This window comes from Ursus maritimus, assembly GCF_017311325.1.
Source record: "Ursus maritimus isolate PB19 chromosome X unlocalized genomic scaffold, ASM1731132v1 scaffold_X1, whole genome shotgun sequence".
In the NCBI taxonomy this organism is placed as follows: domain Eukaryota; kingdom Metazoa; phylum Chordata; class Mammalia; order Carnivora; family Ursidae; genus Ursus; species Ursus maritimus.
The window spans coordinates 97,417,601-97,435,520 of NW_024423319.1; the positions used below are offsets into that span (position 1 = coordinate 97,417,601).

The 17,920-nt window shown below is 35.0% G+C and overlaps 1 protein-coding gene across 1 annotated transcript in view; it reads left to right on the plus strand.

Moving 5' to 3' along the window:
- The window catches only part of DMD (dystrophin), a 1,667,815-nt gene that overhangs the window by 514,952 nt on the left and 1,134,943 nt on the right, over positions 1–17,920 (plus strand). The window contains exon 40 of the mRNA XM_040633145.1: positions 7,732–7,926. Coding sequence (XP_040489079.1) covers positions 7,732–7,926 — 195 coding nt within the window. The remainder of the gene's footprint in view (positions 1–7,731; positions 7,927–17,920) is intronic.

Genomic DNA, 17,920 nt, shown 5'->3' on the forward strand with positions numbered 1-17,920 from the left:
ACTGAAAGAAAAATATTTTTGTCGAAAAATTCACCTTTTTAAGGCCAAGATCTAACGAGCAATAAGGAACTCCTTAGTGGATAGCACAGTCACTGGGGAATGGCCCATCAAGCTGAATGGAATATTTTCCAAGATTTCTGTTAGCAAGTGCTGACTGAATAGTGCATATGCCATTATTTCTTTCAAAATTATAGGCTGGATGCCTGAGAAGCAGATTGTAAGACTAGAATGTATATGCACAGATTTACTTGGGAATGATCCTAGGAAGCACCAGTAAGGCGGTGGAGAGGGTAGGAGAGGAAGCCAGTTAACCACTGTACTATTTGGAAAGTTCCTACTGTGCCCAGTGGGGTCTCAGTCCTGCTGGGGAACTTCAGGGTCAAAGTGCAGAACACGTCTCAGGGTTACTGCAGCTAAAGATGTGGATGAGCAGTTTCCCTTATCCACAGAAGGTACCTGTCATTGGCTGAGGTTTGTTGGGAAATGTGGGGAGGCAGAGCCTTAGACACCTTATGAGTAGAGAGAGTCTTGAGGCAGAGTCCCAGGCACTTACAATTGTGCGCAGTTAAAGTGCAGGAGCCTGAATGTGGAGGGTGTACGGGTGAGGGCCCAAGAACATTGCAGACACCAATATACCGAAGCTCTCACTAAAATCAGGTATATGGTGGCATTAATCCTTTCCATTAAAATAAATAAATCAATAAATCTTGCTGTTTCATGACAATAGATCAAATATTTAAACCTCTCAGGGGCAAAACTTTTGAAAACTTAAAAGTTCTATGTTCATACTTCATTATTATTTTATTATCATAAGAACACTTACGGCAATATCCAACCTCTGAATAAGTTTTAAGCGTACACTGTATTACTGTTACCTATAGGCACAACGTTGTCCGGCAGATCTCTAGAACTGATTCTTTTTGCATTTTATACCCACTGAATAGCAACTCCTCTTTACCCTCCCCCAGTGCCTGGCATTCACCATTCTACTCTCTTTTTTATGCTCATGCTTTCATATGAGACAGTTTAAAGCAAGATTTGATGATTTAAGATTTGATGATTAAGATTTGATGATTTGCTACTTATATTTTAGCAAATTCTAAGACAACTGACATTCTTTTAAAAATAATGACTGAGGGCGCCTGGGTGGCACAGCGGTTAGCGTCTGCCTTCGGCTCAGGGCGTGATCCCGGCGTTATGGGATCGAGCCCACATCAGGCTCTTCCGCTATGAGCCTGCTTCTTCCTCTCCCACTCCCCCTGCTTGTGTTCCCTCTCTCACTGGCTGTCTCTATTTCTGTCAAATAAATAATAATAAATTAAAAAAAAAGAAAAAGAAAAAAATAATGACTGAAACCTTCAAAACTTTAAATTCTTTCAAAACTAGTGTACTATTATTTGTGCAATGAATATTATAATTTTTACATATAAACAAACACAATCAATTGATTCACAATGCTAATATTGGCTTTAATATAGAATAAATATTACTTATGTGTATGTTCCTCATTCACTGCTAGTTTTGCCCTAGATAATGTATTAGCTATTAAATGCAGATTTCCATATGTAAATAGGTATTTTTCTGCTTTTATTCTTGTCAAAATGATTGGGTAGCTTTCAGTTCCAATAAATCTATGGAAATTATATGTGCTATATTACTTATATTATGTTCAGAAAGTAATTACTTTAACTTATTACACTTGCTTGTGTTGTATTGTACTTTAAAGAAATATGTATGTTAAACCACAGCAATACCTACTACAGTTCTGTAATTTGATTCATGCAAATCTGTCAGGAATAAAATCAACCACAATTTAATTTCAAACCTTCCCAACCAGCAGCTGTACAATTTATGTGCTACTTTTCTATTTTATTACTGGATAATGACAATGATGAATGCCTTTAAGAGGAAATACATATTCATCGGAAAAGACTGAGATCTATCCCTCTTCAAAGGCCCACAAAGGTAAGGCCCATTTGTGTGCTACTGCAGGTTATGCGGACAGTGAGCTGGAATACGCCCAAAACTGCATCTAATGAGGTTTCAATAATCAGTGAAATTAAATGCAATGATACTTTTTAAAACCACAGTATAATTACGATCGACTTGGCATCAGCTATAATACTCTTAAACATATCTGGAAGAACAAATGATTGCTGGTATACAGGGGCCCATCATTCTAGTGTGCCAGGTTAAGAGGTATGAAGACAAAGATATCAACTGGCAACTTAATAAGTTTAGGGTCACTGCTCTCCTGACCCATATGTCTGGGATCATGGAATAAAATAGAATATTAGCTCATTAGCGTGATTTACATGTTGAATGACAATGATGAACTTATAAACTGTGCTGTCATGTGAATTAGTTAATGTGAATAATGACAAGACTGGCATGTCTCCTTTATCAATTGATCGGGTTTCTTTTCTTCACTGCATCTATCAGCAATATGACTTTTATTTCAAAAAGAATAAGAAAAGTACCATACTGAAATGGTTGGAGAAGTTCAGAGATCCATGCCTTTATTTTATTTTTAACATGTAATTTTATAGCTTACTTGATATAATGTAAGATAGTAAATTCAAGTCACTCAAGATATTGCAGCTCTGATTTCCAAAACAACCAAACAGCTTTATCTATGTGTATACTTATGCAGACAAATGTGTAATATGGAATGAGCTCCCAAAAATCATTTGAGTATAAAATACTTTGGCTAATAGGTGCTGCTGAGAGCAAACTTATCTTCTGTCTATAATCTCACACTATTTGCACTGAAAAATACTGAGCTCTGGCTATACTATTTCATTTGAATGTAAAAATGTATGATCAAAAAATTATCTGAGACACATTATTATGTACATTTTCTTGATGCTACGTTCATCTATCTTCAAACACTTCCCTCTGTAATTCAAAGTCAATTCCTCATCGTGTTTTGCCTTAGTTTGAGATTCAGAAACACAGTTGATGGTTTGAAAAACCCTGGATTTTGGTGGTAGCCTTTGCCTGGTAATTTTAAAGAAATATTTCATTGCTTTCAATTCAATTAGATTCCATGTAGTCTAGTATTGATACTGGCACTAATTCAAAAGTTGAATATTCATATTATAAGTAGAAAACATAAAACTAAAACTGTATGCAACAGATACCATTTAAAATCTCATCTAATTCCCTCTTTCATGGGAGAAAAGCAATGTATTAATTGCAAATAGACTGTTACTCTATCAAAGCATGCTTTTTGATAAGTTCTTTCTGCCCTGAATCTATGTAAAACTATTACTTTTGTCTGTTGCTTCATTTTTAGAAAGTCTCTCCAACATTAAATATTATAAAAATGCCTCTTTTGGTTTATGTCTTTCTATCCCAGATACCTAGAACCAACCGTCCTGTAAAGTGTTTCAGGTAAAAATGCTGTCAGCGTGTACACTTAAGTCAACTGTTCTGGTACCGCAAATGATCAAGGTAATTTTGTAAAATCTAATAAAAATGCTGTGCTTTTACCTTCAGAGATTCCTCTTGTTTAAAGAGATCTTCAAAATCTTTAGCACAGAGTTCGGAGACTTAAGAAGTTGTTCCACTTCTGATAGAGCTTGTGAGACATGGTGATCTCAGATCAGGTATAGAAGGCACATAAGAAATTTCAAGGCATGTCTTCAGTCATCACCATCACCGACTCTTCGTGGACAGTGTGCTGGTACAGACATACAAAAGAACAGTTCTTTTAGCTTCCTGCTAATGAAAAAGATCTCTGAGTTTATATAAATTCAGTTTATAGCTGACAGGGGCTGAAAGTGAATAAAAGTGCATGATGGTAAGTCCAGTAAAAGGTTATTTATATACCCTCTTCTCACAAAAGTGTTAGAAGAATTTAAAAATAAGAGATACATACACATTAGTACCATGAGGTAAGAATGAAAGGTCACGGAGAGGAAGTTTATCTAGGATAATTTTACAACTGTTTTTAAAATGTAATTCTAAGCTTCTAGAAAATTAGGTATAGGGTAGGATACTGGGGAGTTCACATCTGTGGTTTTCCTACCAAAGGAACCTCTCTATACTTTTCTCCCCAAATCTAGATTGAGGTACAAGAGGGACAAAGTGGTTTTGGCTGGTATATACTTTATACTTTTACATTCGAACACCCTTTTCTTCCAAATTCCAGACACCGGCTCCCTTCTTTAATGCTGGTTTCTGTTAAGTTAAGCTGCCAATGAAAGTACTAGATGAGAAAGACTGAGAGCGGAATTCACATTTTAATAAGAACTCCAGAAAGCCCTAAGGTCTAAGGAAGCACTAGTCTCTCCTACATCTACACTTTCCTACCTGCCATTCAAGTACTATGGTTGATGGACATGTGGAGCTTAGCATCCTTTTGGATTTGGCCAATAGCATCTTTCCTTACTCCTTGTAAGAGCATGAAATAAATACTATTTGGCACCGCAAATTCAGAAAGATAGATGACCTCTGCTCTCTTCTGTCTCTACTATACACAAAAAACTCTTGTAAATGAAATTAGTTTTCCAGTAACTTTGTTTTGAATTGATCAACTGTCATCTGCCTGTTGATGGGGTCAGCTGAGGGTTTCAGTGGCGAGTCTCTAGAGGAGTTCTGACGATCAGCATGCTAACACAGCCATTTATTACTGCACAGGTTTTATGACAAGACACGTCCCCATTTTTGCAGGAATGAATTAAATGGAGTTTGGGATCTCAGACTGAATCCATGCAAAGGACGAGTAAAATTATGAGCTGCTCTATTTACACTTTCTTATTAATTTCTCAGGTCCAGAATTCTTGTACTCAGTTCTTACATAATATAAAAATAATTGCAATGTAGATGTCTCATTTATTTATGACACTGCAAATTCACAGAACTATACAAATTAGCTTAAATGACATAATTATACTTTTTCACAAAGTGTGATGCTGTGTATATATCTTGACTAAATATATGATATATATTCCTTCATGGATGAATAGAATGATAATCTACATCACTTCTAATTTTACATTTCAAATAATACCAGAATTTGCGCCTAGAAGTTTAAGGGGACAACCTACAGATTTAACCACATATTTTAAAATTCAAATTCTCAATCTCTTCATTTCAAACGAACCTTCCCAACAATTTAAAAGAAAAATAAGTCAGCAGACATTTGAATGCACAATTTCCACTGATACATTAATTTCATACTATTAGAGTTAACACAAGTCAAGCAAATTCACTGTGACTTCCATATATTCTACTACACTGAGTGATTGTTGTTCTTAAAAATTTCCAAGTTAATAATTTGTTTTTCTTATACGCATCAGTTTCTTTCACTCCTGGGGAGAAGATAGTTCTACGTTATCTGAAACAAGAATGTCTATACCATGTTTCTATAATGGTGAAATTTTCTTTTAATTATATACATTGTATACCTCTAAGTTTTTGTAGAATAGTGTGTTTTGTTATTAGGGACAAAAGATGGGTAGAAGACAAGTAGTGGTTTTTCTCTCTTATATATGTATATATACATGTATGTATGTGTGTGTATTTTTATCTAACCAAGGGGTTGTATTTTAGAATGAGACATAATTTCAAAATATTTTTTTAAAAATCTGAGTTTAAACTCAGATTTTTAAAAAAAATATTTTGAAATTATGTCTCATTCTAAAATAACCCCCTTGGTTAGATAAAAATACACACACATACATACATGTATATATACATATATAAGAGAGAAAAACCACTACTTGTCTTCTACCCATCTTTGTCCCTAATAACAAAACACACTATTCTACAAAAACTTAGAGGTATACATAAAAGAAACTCAGATTTTTAAAAAAAATATTTTGAAATTATGTCTCATTCTAAAATAACCCCCTTGGTTAGATAAAAATACACACACATACATACATGTATATATACATATATAAGAGAGAAAAACCACTACTTGTCTTCTACCCATCTTTGTCCCTAATAACAAAACACACTATTCTACAAAAACTTAGAGGTATACAATGTATATAATTAAAAAGAAAATTTCACCATTATAGAAACATGGTATAGGGACATTCTTGTTTCAGATAACGTAGAACTATCTTCCCCCAGGAGTGAAAGAAACTGATGCGTATAAGAAAAACAAATTATTAACTTGGAAATTTTTAAGAACAACAATCACCAGTGTAGTAGAATATATGGAAGTCACAGTGAATTTGCTTGACTTGTGTTAACTCTAATAGTATGAAATTAATGTATCAGTGGAAATTGTGCATTCAAATGTCTGCTGACTTATTTTTCTTTTAAATTGTTGGGAAGGTTCGTTTGAAATGAAGAGATTGAGAATTTGAATTTTAAAATATGTGGTTAAATCTGTAGGTTGTCCCCTTTAAACTCTAGGCGCAAATTCTGGTATTATTTGAAATGTAAAATTAGAAGTGCATGTAGATTATCATTCTATTCATCATGAAGGAATATATATCATATATTTAGTCAAGATATATACACAGCATCACACTTTGTGAAAAGTATAATTATGTCATTTAAGCTAATTTGTATAGTTCTGTGAATTTGCAGTGTCATAAATAAATGAGACATCTACATTGCAATTATTTTTATATTATGTAAGAACTGAGTACAAGAATTCTGGACCTGAGAAATTAATAAGAAAGTGTAAATAGAGCAGCTCATAATTTTACTCGTCTTTGCATGGATTCAGTCTGAGATCCTAAACTCCATTTAATTACATTCCTGCAAAAATGGGGACGGTCTTGTCATAAAACCTGTGCAGTAATAAATGGCTGTGTTAGCATGCTGATCGTCAGAACTCCTCTAGAGACTCGCCACTGAAACCCTCAGCTGACCCCATCAACAGGCAGATGACAGTTGATCAATTCAAAACAAAGTTACTGGAAAACTAATTTCATTTACAAGAGTTTTTTGTGTATAGTAGAGACAGAAGAGAGCAGAGGTCATCTATCTTTCTGAATTTGCGTGCCAAATAGTATTTATTTCATGCTCTTACAAGGAGTAAGGAAAGAGATGCTATTGGCCAAATCCAAAAGGATGCTAAGCTCCACATGTCCATCAACCATAGTACTTGAATGGCAGGTAGGAAAGTGTAGATGTAGGAGAGACTAGTGCTTCCTTAGACCTTAGGGCTTTCTGGAGTTCTTATTAAAATGTGAATTCCGCTCTCAGTCTTTCTCATCTAGTACTTTCATTGGCAGCTTAACTTAACAGGAAACTAGCATTAAAGAAGGGAGCCGGTGTCTGGAATTTGGAAGAAAAGGGTGCCGAATGTAAAAGTATAAAGTATATACCAGCCAAAACCACTTTGTCCCTCTTGTACCTCAATCTAGATTTGGGGAGAAAAGTATAGGAGAGGTTCCTTTGGTAGGAAAACCACAGATGTGAACTCCCCAGTATCCTACCCTATACCTAATTTTCTAGGAAGCTTAGAATTACATTTTAAAAAACAGTTGTAAAAATTATCCTTAGAGTAAAACTATCCCTCTCGTGACCTTTCATTCTTACACTCATGGTACTAATGTGTATGTATCTCTTATTTTTAAATTCTTCTAACACTTTTTGTGAGAAGAGGGTATATAAATAACCTTTTTACTGGACTTACCATCATGCACTTTTTATTCACTTTCAGCCCTCTGTCAGCTATAAACTGGAATTTATATAAACTCAGAGATCTTTTCATTAGCAGGAAGCTAAAAGAACTGTTCTTTTGTATGTCTGTACCAGCACACTGTCCACGAAGAGTCGGTGATGGTGATGACTGAAGACATGCCTTTGGAAATTTCTTATGTGCCTTCTACTTACCTGACTGAGATCACTCATGTCTCACAAGCTCTATCAGAAGTGGAACAACTTCTTAATGCTCCCGAACTCTGTGCTAAAGATTTTGAAGATCTCTTTAAACAAGAGGAATCTCTGAAGGTAAAAGCACAGCATTTTTATTAGATTTTTACAAAATTACCTTGATCATTTGCGGTACCAGAACAGTTGACTTAAGTGTACACGCTGAAGGCATTTTTACCTGAAACACTTTACAGGACGGTTGGTTCTAGGTATCTGGGATAGAAAGACATAAACCAAAAGAGGCATTTTATAATATTTAATGTTGAGAGACTTTCTAAAATGAAGCAACAGACAAAAGTAATAGTTTTACATAGATTCAGGGCAGAAAGAACTTATCAAAAAGCATGCTTTGATAGAGTAACAGTCTATTTGCAATTAATACATTGCTTTCTTCTCCCATGAAAGAGGGAATTAGATGAGATTTTAAATGGTATCTGTTGCATACAGTTTTAGTTTTATGTTTTCTACTTATAATATGAATATTCAACTTTGAATTAGTGCCAGTATCAATACTAGACTACATGGAATCTAATTGAATTGAAAGCAATGAAATATTTCTTTAAAATTACCAGGCAAAGGCTACCACCAAAATCCAGGGTTTTTCAAACCACCAACTGTGTTTCTGAATCTCAAACTAAGGCAAAACACGATGAGGGAATTGACTTTGAATTACAGAGGGAAGTGTTTGAAGATAGATGAACGTAGCATCAAGAAAATGTACATAATAATGTGTGTCTCAAGATAATTTTTGTGATCATACATTTTACATTCAAAATGAAATAGTATAGCCAGAGCTCAGTATTTTTCAGTGCAAATAGTGTGAGATTATAGACAGAAGATAAGTTTGCTCTCAGCAGCACCTATTAGCCAAAGTATTTTATACTCTAAATGATTTCTTGGGAGCTCATTCCATATTACACATTTGTCTGCATAAGTATACACATAGATAAAGCTGTTTGGTTGTTTTGGAAATCAGAGCTGCAATATCTTGAGTGACTTGAATTTACTATCTTACATTATATCAAGTAAGCTATAAAATTACATGTTAAAATAAAATAAAGGCATGGATCTCTGGAACTTCTCCAACCATTTCAGTATGGTACTCTTTCTTATTCTTTTTGAAATAAAAGTCATATTGCTGATAGATGCAGTGAAGAAAAGAAACCCGATCAATTGATAAAGGAGACATGCCAGCATTCTTGTCATTATTCACATTAACTAATTTCACATGACAGCACAGTTTATAAGTTCATCATTGTCATTCAACATGTAAATCACTGCTAATGAGCTAATATTCATTTTATTCCATGATCCCAGACATATGGGTCAGGAGAGCAGTGACCCTAAACTTATTAAGTTGCCAGTTGAATATCTTTGTCTTCATACCTCTTAACCTGGCACACTCAGAATGATGGGCCCCTGGCTATACTCAGCTAATCATTTGTTCTTCCAGATATGTTTAAGAGTATTATAGCTGATGCCAGTTGCGATCGTATTGATTACTGTGGTTTGTAAAAAAGTATCATTGCAGGTTTAATTTCACTGGATTATTGAAACCTCATTAGATGCAGTTTTGGGCGTAATTCCAGCTCACTGCCGACAAATCTGCAGTAGCACACAAATGGGCTTCCTACCTTTGTGGGCCTTTTGAAGAGGGATAGTTGTGATCTCAGTCTTTTCGATGAATATGTATTTCCTCTTAAAGGCATTCATCATTGTCATTATCCAGTAATAAAAATAGAAAAGTAGCACATAAATTGTACAGCTGCTGGTTGGGAAGGTTTGAAATTAAATTGTGGTTGATTTTATTCCTGACAGATTTGCATGAATCAAATTACAGAACTGTAGTAGGTATTGCTGTGGTTTAACATACATATTTCTTTAAAGTACAATACAACACAAGCAATGTGTAATAAGTTAAAGTAATTACTTTCTGAACATAATATAAGTAATATAGCACATATAATTTCCATAGATTTATTGAACTGGAAAGCTACCCAATCATTTTGACAAGAATAAAGCAGAAAAATACCTATTTACATATGGAAATCTGCATTTAATAGCTAATACATTATCTAGGGCAAAACTAGCAGTGAATGAGGAACATACACATAAGTAATATTTATTCTTATATTAAAGCCAATATTAGCATTGTGAATCAATTGATTGTGTTTGTTTATATGTAAAAAATTATAATATTCATTGCACAAATAATAGTACACTAGTTTTGAAAGAATTTAAAGTTTTGAAGGTTTCAGTCATTATTTTTTTTTCTTTTTTCTTTTTTTTAATTTATTATTATTTATTTGACAGAAATAGAGACAGCCAGTGAGAGAGGGAACACAAGCAGGGGGAGTGGGAGAGGAAGAAGCAGGCTCATAGCGGAAGAGCCTGATGTGGGGCTCGATCCCATAACGCCGGGATCACGCCCTGAGCCGAAGGCAGACGCTTAACCGCTGTGCCACCCAGGCGCCCCTCAGTCATTATTTTTTTAAAAGAATGTCAGTTGTCTTAGAATTTGCTAAAATATAAGTAGCAAATCATCAAATCTTAATCATCAAATCTTAAATCATCAAATCTTGCTTTAAACTGTCTCATATGAAAGCATGAGCATAAAAGAGAGTAGAATGGTGAATGCCAGGCACTGGGGGGAGGGGGAAAAGAGGAGTTGCTATTCAGTGGGTATAAAATGCAAAAAGAATCAGTTCTAGAGATCTGCCGGACAACGTTGTGCCTATAGGTAACAGTAATACAGTGTACGCTTAAAAACTTATTCAGAGGTTGGATATTGCCGTAAGTGTTCTTATGACAATAAAAATAATAATGAAGTATGAACATAGAACTTTTTAAGTTTTCAAAAGTTTTGCCCCTGAGAGGTTTAAATATTTGATCTATTGTCATGAAACAGCAATGATTTATTGATTTATTTATTTTAATGGAAAGGATTAATGCCACCATATACCTGATTTTAGTGAGAGCTTCGGTTATATTGGTGTCTGCAATGTTCTTGGGCCCTCACCCGTACACCCTCCACATTCAGGGCTCCCTGCACTTTAACTGGCAGCTGCCAATTGCAAGTGCCTGGGACTCTGCCTAAGACTCTCTCTACTCATAAGGTGTCTAAGGCTCTGCCTCCCCACATTTCCCAACAAACCTCAGCCAATGACAGGTACCTTTCTGTGGATAAGGGAAACTGCTCATCCACATCTTTAGCTGCAGTAACCCTGAGACGTGTTCTGCACTTTGACCTGAAGTTCCCCAGCAGGACTGAGACCCCACTGGGCACAGTAGGAACTTTCCAAATAGTACAGTGGTTAACTGGCTTCCTCTCCTACCCTCTCCACCGCCTTACTGGTGCTTCCTAGGATCATTCCCAAGTAAATCTGTGCATATACATTCTAGTCTTACAATCTGCTTCTCAGGCATCCAGCCTATAATTTTGAAAGAAATAATGGCATATGCACTATTCAGTCAGCACTTGCTAACAGAAATCTTGGAAAATATTCCATTCAGCTTGATGGGCCATTCCCCAGTGACTGTGCTACTTCTCCACTAAGGAGTTCCTTAGTTGCTCGGTTAGATCTTGGCCTTAAAAAGGTGAATTTTTCGGACAAAAATATTTTTCTTTCAGTGGTAGTCACTCTTAATAACTCACCTATATTAACTAATTTAATCCTCACCACAACTCTGTGAAATATTTAAAATTATTTTCTGCATTTTAAGATGAATAAACTGAAGAAATATAAAGTAGCTTGACAAAGTTGACACACCTAATATTGATGTAGCAAGGATATGAAGCCAAGCAAAGTAGCTCCAGGATCTGAGCTATAAACCACTCTGCTAAACTACCTCTCACAGAAGTTTTTTCTATAGCACTATGTTAAGCATACCAAACGTGACTTTGGGAAAAACACAGTAGAATACTGAGGTCTGTCATGCCCAGTTTATAGGAAAAATGTTCTGGGTTCTAATTCTCAATTAATCCATGAAAGTTTAAGAAGATTCCATAAAAGGAAGGAAGGAAAGAAGGAAGGAACAAAGGAACGAAGGAACGAAGGAAGGAATTAGGATAGAAGGAAGGTGGAAAGAGGAAAAGAAAGGGAAGGAAAGAAAGAAGTCAGAAATGCATCATTTTGATTCTCTCATCTAAACTGACAATCTGGTTGAGGTAGATTAATTTTTTTGTATTTTTGGAAGGCAAAAGGGTGACAAGAACTGCGGACATATGAACAAATCTCACAGATGTTGACAGGACACCTGGGCCCAATGCAGAGTTTAGATAGGATCCAGAAGTAGAAGCAGCTGTTATTCAACCTCAACAGTGCTGGAAAGAGCTTGCTGTGAGCTTAAAAAGCCAGAGACTGTAAATCAAAGTCTGTCAATCTTCTTTGACAGGGCCAGCTTTTATGTAGGGTCCTTAAGACCTAAAAGAAATTGTTAGGACAGGCTGCTAAGAGGGCTGCCTGGGCGGCTCATTCAGTTAAGGACTTGCCTTCAACTCAGGTCATGATCTCAGGGTCCTGGGATCAGGCTCCCAGGGAGCCTGCTTCTCCCTCTGCCCTTACCCTTGCTCGTGCTTTCTCTCTCTCTCTCTCTCAAATAAATAGATAAAATCTTTTTTTTAAAAGGACAGGCTGCTGATTTACTGAGTGAGGTTTTATTTATTTGAACATATTTATTAAGCTCTTACTAGGTACCTGGCATCACCGTAAGTGCTTAAAAAACAGTGAGCAAAATCAATGGACCCTGCCCTCATACAATTTTCATTATAGCAATGGGAGACAGAATATAAGCAAACAAACAATCAGTATACTTAAATACGACAGTTATTGTTAAAAAGGTAAAAAAAAGAAAACACAGAGTTGGACAAGGGGTATAAAACTACCAAAGGGGCAGGAGTAGGTAGAATGGCAGGAGGTGGGATTGCAATTTTAAATAGGGTGGACATTTGAACAAAGATTTGAAGAGGGTAAGGGAGTCGGCCTGGCACTCAGACTTACTGTCTGGGCATAGTAAATAGTCAATGCTGAGGCCCACAGATTGGGAGTGTGCCTAACTTGGTCAGTGGACAGCAGGAAGGCCAGTGTGGCTGGAGGAGAATAAGCCAGAGGAGGGAGGTAGGACATCAGATCAAAGGAGTTATGGGGGTCCAGATTGTGGAGGGCCTGGTGGGCCATTGTAAAGACTCCCTTTCACTCTGAGTGAGATAGGAGCCATTGCAGACTTTTGAGGAGATGGATGACATGATCTGATTTATATTTTAAAAGGATTACATTGGTCGAGGGGCACCTGGGTGACTCAGTCAGTTGAGCATCCGACTCTTGGTTTTGACTCAGGTCATGATCTCAGGGTTGTGGGATTGAGCCCCACATCAAGCTCCGTGCTCAGTGGGGAGCCTGCTTGAGATTGTCTACCTCTCCCTCTCTCTGCCTCTGCCCCTCCCTACTCACCTCTCTCTAAAATAAATAAATAAATAAATATTTTTAAAAAGACGATTATGCGGAGTGATAGGGGAGAACTGTAGGGGATTAAGAGTAAAAGCAAGGAGGGCAGGTGGAGAAGAGATACTGGTGGCCCGGGCGAGTGTGGTAAGGAGAGATTTTCAGATTCTCGTAATGTTTTCCAAGTGGAGGTAGCAGATTCATTTCTGTATCCACACAGGAACTTGAGCATAGATGTATGAAGATCTATTCTTAGCACATTTGGGGCTCAGGAGAATTTAGGTGTCCTGTGAATTTGGCAGAGGATTCCTTGAGGGATGTAAGATTTCTTCTCATTGATATTTACACTTTGCCCCTGGTGGCTTGAAGCAGGAGCAAAACGACTGGCACTGAGATCTTATCAGCCTGATCAAGATCTTTCTCCTTGATCACATTTAAGCACGAATTGAGTAATATCAGTCATTTGGATGAGGACAAAACTAATGTCATGAGCAAACTGTTTTTCTAGTCTGGTATTTAGGGTATCAAATAATAGAAAGAGATACCCTATGTACAAATCTGAACAAAATATTTGAAAAAAATAATGTTTCTGTGCACCTTGTACTACAGAGGCATGCTAGAGAAAGGGTTAGATTTTTCCCCAATTTAATAATATTTGAACAAAAGGAGTTCGCAATTATTTTGAATTAAGTAATCATGGAGCATATAAAATGTCAAAACAAAATTTGATTATCAGTGCTTTTTGACTTCTGCTTAAATTTAATGTATTACCACATTGTAAATACTGATCTTTTGGACTATGTATAACATTTTGAATAATGTAATCATTTAGTGATTTCTCTGAGGGAAATCATGTTTTTCAGCTAACACATTTATTCAGTTATAAATATAATTCCTTTCTTCCACTGCTTTTATGAATGGGGATTTATTTGTTCAACTTGCTATTTATATTTGTGAATTACTTTACAAATATTAATCTATTCATTGTGATTTAAATCCTACTTAAATCATTTCTGTAGCACTTAATTTTTCATTCCTCTAATGGTGAAGAGATTATATATATTTACTGCATTGTAGCCGTGCCCAGTTCATATTTATTTGTATTTTGGTACAGTTTTCTTTTATATTTTATACATGTGTCTCTTTTATAGGAAATTATTCATTCTTTTCTCCCCACGAGCATTTCATCAGGCCCAGCAGTTGTCCTACTTTGACTTCCTTGCTGCAGTGTACTCCCATCTTTGATAAAATGTGCTTTAAGAACTCCTACCACATTTCTCCCAGAAAGACTGTTTTGATAATCCCCATCCTATAAATTCTAGAAGTCAGAAACTTCCACATTAAAGTGTACAATTCATGAGGCTGGTGGAAATTTTGAGGTTGCAATTAAGTTGCGGGGATGTTTTCCTTCTATTCATGACTAATTCAGGTTGTTCTTTGACCAGTTAAGATTGTCATTTTTTTGATCTGTGATATATAATTACTGATTTGTTATTTATGCAAGGACCATGCATCGTCCTACGGAGAATGTTTTGGCCAAAATATATAGTTGTACTTACGAGGTGTTTTTCACATGTGGACCATAAACTGTGCAGAAAAAATCAAAAGGACAACTTACCATAGAGCCACTAAAAATAACTTTAATTTTTTTCTTTAGAAGCTCAGAAAAATCTAATTAATAAGTACTTTAATGCCTTTTGATTGAACACTCTTCCCAATTTGATATGTCATTAATGTAGTGCCTGGTAGCTGGATGGGACATAAAGAGGAGAAGAATTAGATTTATATAGGGTGTTGCCTTCATCTGTCAGATAAAGACAAATTCCAGAGAGTGAAAATGAACTGGAGTTTGAGTCTTTGGTACGCCAATTTCTCTTTTTCAATTTTAAGATAGATCTACTCCCCAATGGCTTCTGTCACAACAGTACTAATGGGTTTCTCTAATCTTTTTTTCTTAGAGATGAAAGTTGTGTGCTCTTCTGTTAACCAAGTTACAAAGGGTCTCAAGGCATTTTTGTTAGCTAAAACTGGTTAAAGCTATTATTTTCCCCTTCCCAAAATGTGGAAAAAATAGTGCAGGGTTTTATAAATCTCAAACACATTCACATGCATTTAAGTGTATGTATACCCATTTAACTGCAGTGCTACATTGATTAAGATGGTGATACTGAGTCAGCAGCAGCAAAAGATACCGTTTTCACCACTTGCATTGTTTTGCAAATGAGCCAGCTGCTCCTTGTGACCTGTTCCCTGTGGTGACCTCCAAAGATCGTGTGTACAACCACTAGGCAGAAAAGAGTATTTTGTTGGTGGTGGTGTTGACCACTGTATCTACAACTCCTAGAACAGTACCAAGTACTTAATAGGCTTTCAATGTGCACCTGTTAAATGAACGAACAATAGTCTTGTAAATCCAGATATGGACTCCATAATCAAAGAGGACAGAGCAATGTTAATCTATCAGTACCAGGCCTGGTACATTTTACATTATATTTTTATATTATACATTTTTTTTTACTTTTTTTTTACATTATATTCTTTTACATTATATTCTTTTTTTTCACATTTTATTTTTACATTATATTCTTTTACATTATATTCTTTTATATTATATTCTTATGTTTTAAATTAAATCATCCAGACATAGATGAATTCTAACAATCTATGCATATATACCAACATGGAGACATTTACTCTACCTAGGTTTGTACATACTGAATTTTTAGCCAATCATTTCTGAAAATGTGTAAGGAAATCCACAAGTAATTGAAATATTAGTAATATTTCTCCTTCACTGATCTTGCATTATATGGTTATGACAGGCAGTAGGATACAGAGGTTGCTAAAGCACGGGATTTGAACATAAAAGACATACATTTAGATGCCAAATCTGACTCTTTCTGGTTGTGTACTTGAGCAAATAACATAAGTCTGTTTTTTTTACTTTGAATTTAGATTAATGGTAATACCTGTCCCAGCCTTTTCAGCTGTACAATTATGAAGATAAAGTGAAAGCATGTAGGATTATATGGAAAAATTCTTGTAAAATGTGTAATTATATGCTTCATGATTTGTAAAACCCATATTCATCAAATATCCAAAATCTTAAAAATTATTATAAATTAAATTTTCATGTAAATAATCTTTTTTTAAAATAATTTTTATTTTGTTATATTAGTCACCATACAGTGCATCCCAGTTTTTGATGCAATGTTCATGTAAATAATCTTAAACAATCTTTTAAACAGTAGCAAACTTTATACAATTGAATATTTATATTAGAAAACTTGAAGTGTTGACAACAGCATAAAATATACATACAGTTATTTCCAGATTTGGCAAATAGCCTAAAGGTTAAAACAAGTTTAAAGTCAAAGAGAATGCACATAGGTTACAAAAAACTTTGTTTTTGGTAAAAACTTCTTTTAGCGAATCTTATTTATTCTCAGTCATTTCCCTTTAGTATATTTCCAATGCTAAGTATTATTTGGGTATAAAATTTTCATTCTTCTATTAATTTTAGGTGCTAAATAAATAACTCACTGTTTTAGATTTCTCTTGAGGATGCGAAAACTTGAGATCATTCCAAGTTTCTATGCCCTATGGCTTTTACCAAGAATAAGATGCTGTTGTTTAGTTTGTTTTGTTTTTTTGTTTTGTGTGAGTTTTGTTTTCTAGTGAAATATGTTGAATTCATTTTTTCCCTACTCTTTTTAAGTAATTTAAAATCCTTTGTTCAGATTTCAGAACTATACCTTATTAACGGTTTAAAAGCATTGAAGTAGCTCTAATTGCAAAATGGTTTAATCAGTAGTGTTTTTTTTTTTCTTGGGGTTCTGAGATTTATTTTTGTTATTATGTGTTTTTTTTCCTTTTGCCATTCAGAAAGGCTAGTCTGTATTCATTTTCCTGCCTAAATTGGTAATCATGAGCACGTTAATACTGTAACAGCATTCAATCGAGTCTTATGAATTGACATTGTGTAGATCAAAATGTTCAAATATTGGCAATTGCATATAGTTCAATCGAATTCAGTGACTTTTATCCATCTGCTTATTTCTAAATCCTAATGCATATTGTTAAACATTCAAAGAAAAGAAGCAAATACTTTGTGTTGTAAATCACATATAATTAATGAATACCAGTTACTACCGATTTCCAAGTTAAATTTGACAAACTGTGGACAAAAGATTGAAGAATGTTCTCATCATTAGGGATCTCTGTGGGGCTTTCAAGAAGGTAAAGAAATGAAGTAGAATGTCAGGGTCCTCCTTCTTTACCATGTTTTATTTTGTTGTTCTTAAATTTATGTGTTTAGGTTTAGCTTAGAACAATTATATGAACAGTGGTTTTGCTTTTCTATCTCCCATCTAAAACACAGTGATGAAAAGCATATTCTCCTAACATCAACAGCATTAATCATTTATAAAATGGGCAGAATGTTGCCAAATAGGTTTTCTATTTTTCTAAAATAGTGTATTGTCATTTGTATTAATTTATACAGATTTAATTATATCTTGTATAGCAGCCAACTATGAACTTGATTGATTACTCATACTGGATTTTCAGTGCTTTATCAAAATAATAAGATGCTCATGATGCCCTATATATACAGTATAAAAGAGTATAAA